The sequence below is a fragment of the Myotis brandtii genome, unplaced genomic scaffold (genome assembly GCF_000412655.1).
Source record: "Myotis brandtii unplaced genomic scaffold, ASM41265v1 scaffold333, whole genome shotgun sequence".
Lineage (NCBI taxonomy): Eukaryota > Metazoa > Chordata > Mammalia > Chiroptera > Vespertilionidae > Myotis > Myotis brandtii.
This window is the reverse complement of record NW_005362842.1, coordinates 1,130,082-1,134,774: the sequence shown is the minus strand read 5'-3', so window position 1 is coordinate 1,134,774 and position 4,693 is coordinate 1,130,082. Positions and strand designations below refer to the sequence as shown.

Sequence of the window (4,693 nt, the reverse complement as noted above, 5' to 3'; positions counted from 1 at the left end):
GGGGAGGGGTTCTGAGTTTAGGTCTTAGAGTTGTTAAAATTGGCGGGGGCCAAAGAAAACGCTATATCGAACTAATGTGGTACATGCCACGAGTAGCGCTAAATAAGCTTTATGGCAGTGCTGCATTTGAACTAATGGGGGCATGTTATTGGGAGGAGGTGGGGGGGTGGTTATGTTAAATGTTTGATGTTGAAATTGTTGCATGTTGAATCAAACTTTTTTAACAAGTCCTTGATGTTTCAATTTAAAAGTGACCAATGGGGCTGAGGCTGTGTCCACTGAGGCTAAGATGACTGCCTTTCCTGATTGGCCTTGGCTTTTCCATACATTGTGTGACCCTTGCCCTATGACCCTTTGGCTGACCTTACCGGAAGCCATGACGACAGCAGCCTTTTGCCATTAGACGCAGGGTGATGGTGAGGATTCCAAGGGTTAGACAAAACTGGTTAATCTGAACTAGGTGACTGTTACCTTGCGTGTTTTGTGGCCAAACCACCACCAAAAAGCTCACACTGTGATGTAAGTACTTAGTGTAACTAGTAAACATTTTTGTAAAATGTAGAAATGCATGTAATCGGTTAAGTTTTATATTTTACAATGTTCTGTAAAATAAAACTTAGCGAGGTAAATTGAATAAAGGAGCAGTCACTCTCTAACAGATTGTAGGAGAAGTTTAGTTGAATTTAGTCTATTTGGCTTGCCCTTAATTTAATTTGTGGCAAATCACAACTGTATCAAAGGTTTAGCAATATAATAGCAAAGTCCTACTCCAGTAAATAAAAGTTGATATGTTTGTACTAACTTTCAGAAACTTGTGTCCCTATCATTACAAAGCATCTAATCGTTTTCTTCGTGTGATAAAGGTGGTGGAGGTGGATACAGCAGTCGGAGAACTTCTGGCAGAGACAAATATGGACCACCTGTTCGTACAGAATTCAGACTTATTGTAGAAAATCTTTCTAGTCGCTGCAGTTGGCAAGATTTAAAGGTATGTGCTATAATTAGAAATAAAAGTGATAGGAATGTTTAAAAGATATGTAGGCTCTTGTTTCGCTTTATTCCTGAAAGTCAGATATAGTATGTATAGATCTTTAGATTTCTGAGTCTGACCTGTCTTGTTGCTTTTTACAGGATTTCATGAGACAAGCAGGTGAAGTAACCTATGCGGATGCTCACAAAGAACGCACAAATGAAGGAGTTATTGAGTTTCGCTCCTACTCTGACATGAAACGTGCGCTGGATAAACTAGACGGTACAGAAATAAATGGCAGAAATATTAGGCTCATTGAAGATAAAGCACGAACGAGCCATAGGCGGTCTTACTCTGGAAGCAGATCAAGGTAACTTGAAGAATAGTGGAGTGGGAAGGATATAATGTTTGCCAAGAACAGAAAAATTCAAATGAGAGTATCTTAATTGATACTTAATTGAAATTAGGTCAGTTTTGGGCTGCATCATTGGGTTCTTTTCCAGATGTTTTGACAGTGGATTTAAATTGTAGTAAGCAATTACATTTTGTGTTGGTCTGTCTATTGTTCTTTGTAAGTGGCACAAACCTGTTGAGATGAAATTTTTGTTACGGTTCTTATAGGTCACGGTCTAGAAGGAGGTCACGAAGTAGGAGTCGCAGGAGCAGCCGCAGTAGATCTCGAAGTGTCTCAAAAAGCCGCTCCCGGTAAATAATGTTGGGTCTTGATGATGCTGTATTTGTTTATGGCGTATTTGTGTGTTCTGGCAAGGTACTGAAAGAAAAATCTGGCTTTTCTTGTTCAGATCCAGGTCTCGGAGCAAAGGTCGATCACGTTCTCGGTCCAAAGGCAGGAAATCTAGATCAAAGAGCAAATCAAAGCCCAAGTCTGATCGAGGCTCCCGTTCACGCTCTCGAAGCAGGTCTAAGGATGAGTATGAGAAATCTCGAAGCAGGTCTCGATCTCGATCTCGTTCCCCCAAAGAAAATGGAAAAGGTGATATAAAGTCAAAGTCTAGATCGAGGAGCCAGTCTCGTTCCAAATCTCCCCTACCTGCTCCTCCCTCAAAGGCTCATTCTGTGTCCCCTCCACCAAAAAGAGCTTCAAGATCTCGTTCTAGATCTCACTCAAAGTCAAGGTCACGGTCCAGATCAAGTTCCAGAGATTAACCCAGAACTCTATGTTCTTTGCACACTATTATGGAACACTTTCCTACTTGCTTAGGCAGTTACTCTTCCATGTTTGTACTTGGCCTCTTTTGTAAGAGGAATCTCCTGAAAACAAGGGCACACAGAAATTTGATTTGTGGCCAAATTTGATGAAAAAGATGGGGTTCTAAAGAAATGGTGGCATGAAGACCTCCTCCCTTCTTTGTAGAATTAAGATAACTTTGATTTTATAGCTTTTGAGCTAAAATAACTTTTGTAAAGATTAAGCTCATTTAGATTTTTTTTTTTTTTAAGTATTTCAGCAGGATCTGCTGCAGGGGTTTTGTTTTGTTTGCAGACTTTTAAATTTAAACAGTTTCAAGCTTTGGATACTTAAGGCTTTAAAGGGAGAACCCATTTTTCAATTATGTTGGCTTTTTATAAAGCCTGAGTTATGTAAGATTTCAATAAAAGTTTGCTACCAAGATGATTGCCTTATTGAATAGGTCGCTATTACTTTTAATATTGATAATCTACTGTTTGTGGAAACAATGTAAATTCTACTCAAATGTAAAACAAGGCAAGCCTCAGACCAGCAATAAATTATTCAATTTCGATAAAAAAATTTTTTGTTCTGTTAATCAAATTTGCCAAAGTTATTGCATCTGCCCACTTAACAAGTTAGGTTAAAAATAAAATATTTTATAGTCAACCTGTTATGCAATTTTGCCTAAATTAATGAGTTTTAAATAATAAAACCTTATTTTCTTTGATAATTTTTAATTTAGATGTTTATAAGGAATGGTTGGGTTGTTTGTTTTTTCCAATATAAACTGCAGAATTTCAGAGAAGAAACTGGTGCCTGTAATTATAGTTCATTATTTTGCTGATTTGGAAGAACAAAAGTTCATGACTTAATGCAGAGGCAAGCCTCCACTGCTTTTCAGAATTTCGTGTGTAAGGACAAGTTAAAGACTTGGCTTTGACCAAAGTTCTCTTGTTTTTAGGGAAAGAACAAAAGTTTTTAGAAGGAGAGGGTGGGGGATGCTACAAGGTGAAATTTGACTCTGAAAGTATACAACATCCTCATGTTAATGTTATATCACGTGATATAATAGGCAGCTTTGTCCACGTTGTTAGCTGCCCCATAGTGGATATAGGTGAATTCCTACATTCGTAAATTTTTATAGTAATGGCAAAGACCAGCTTATTAAAAATCTAGTCTTATTCCATACCTATGGACCTCCATCATTAGATAGCTGAACCATTATAGCATTGGCCTACTTGAGAACAGTTGACTGATGAAATTAGTTTCTTGCCAACTTGTGAGTTGAGTCCAGCAGTCTACGACATGCCATATAGTGATCTGTGACTAGATGGTGTATTAAGCTGATAGCGAAAGAGAAGTGGGCAACATCTTGATTCCCCTTTATTTTACCTGACTGTTTATTAACACACCATAGTGCCTTTATGGCCAGTTTGAGTCCTACCTGCTCCTGTGTTACCATCTTTCATCTTTGGTATCTTTCTCCCACTTTGTTAACCTATTTTATGCTTAATCTCAATAAAATGCTTACCGAGGGAAAGGCTTGTTTTGGATTTATTGTGTATTCCCACTTAGTGCCAAATTCTTAGTGTCAACTCTAGAATTAGAGTTGCTATTTCTGACTTGACTATGAGAAAAAGGATCTAGTTTTCAGTTCCCCAGAAATGGTTTGGGGATCAGCTGAATCATTGGCCCATTTTGTGCTTAAGTGTGATCCATGAAGTGGTAAGGATAAACCATTTGCTAGCTATTAGGAAGGATTAAAAGTACTAAATCTTTTTTGTATTAGTCCTGTCTTATTTTTACAATTTTACCCATTTTTATCTTGTAGCAGTTTGAACATTTTCCATGACAGTTATCTATATGTCTATATGTATAAAAGCCTAATCGATCAGCCAGTAACTATAAAACTAGGGGGCAGACGCTCAACACAGGAGCTGCCAAGCTGCAGTTCAGAACTAGAGGGGGGAGCCCAATTCCAGGGTGCGTCACCTGAGAACCACCCTCCCGCAATCCAGGACCCTTGGGGGACATCAGAGAGCCAGTTTCAGCCTGATCCCCACAGGCCAGGCCCAGGGACTCCACTGGTGCACGAATCCATGCAGCAGGCCTCAAGTTTCTTACATAAACTAGGAAGCATTGATCCTCTTTTCTCAAGTCCTTAATTGAGACTGAGTGCTTTAAACTTTTGGCAATTTATGCTTAGTAACCCCATCACATTTTTGTTCACCTTTCAGAGCAGTTTTCTGGCTTCATCCAATTTTAGTCCTGTGGCAGTGGAGTGTCTTCAGTGCTGATTTAATTACAAAAGTAATAAGTAGCCCTAACCGGTTTGGCTCAGTCGTGTTTTCTGGCTTCATCCAATTTTAGTCCTGTGGCAGTGAAGTGTCTTAAGTGCTGATTTAATTAATTACAAAAGTAATAAGTAGCCCTAACCAGTTTGGCTCAGTAGTTAGAGCATCGGCCTGCAGACTCAGGGGTCCCAGGTTCGATTCCAGTCAAGGGCATGTACCTTGGTTGTGGGCACATCC

At 39.1% G+C, this 4,693-nt stretch overlaps 1 protein-coding gene across 1 annotated transcript in view; it reads left to right on the top strand.

Moving 5' to 3' along the window:
• SRSF6 (serine/arginine-rich splicing factor 6) overlaps positions 1–3,702 on the top strand; it is a 4,774-nt gene extending 1,072 nt beyond the window's left edge. The window contains exons 2-5 of the mRNA XM_014543699.1: positions 841–988; positions 1,132–1,340; positions 1,592–1,675; positions 1,774–3,702. Of these exons, the coding sequence (XP_014399185.1) occupies positions 841–988; positions 1,132–1,340; positions 1,592–1,675; positions 1,774–2,137 (805 nt within the window). The 3' untranslated portion in view covers positions 2,138–3,702. The remainder of the gene's footprint in view (positions 1–840; positions 989–1,131; positions 1,341–1,591; positions 1,676–1,773) is intronic.
• The last annotated feature ends 991 nt before the right edge of the window (positions 3,703–4,693 follow it).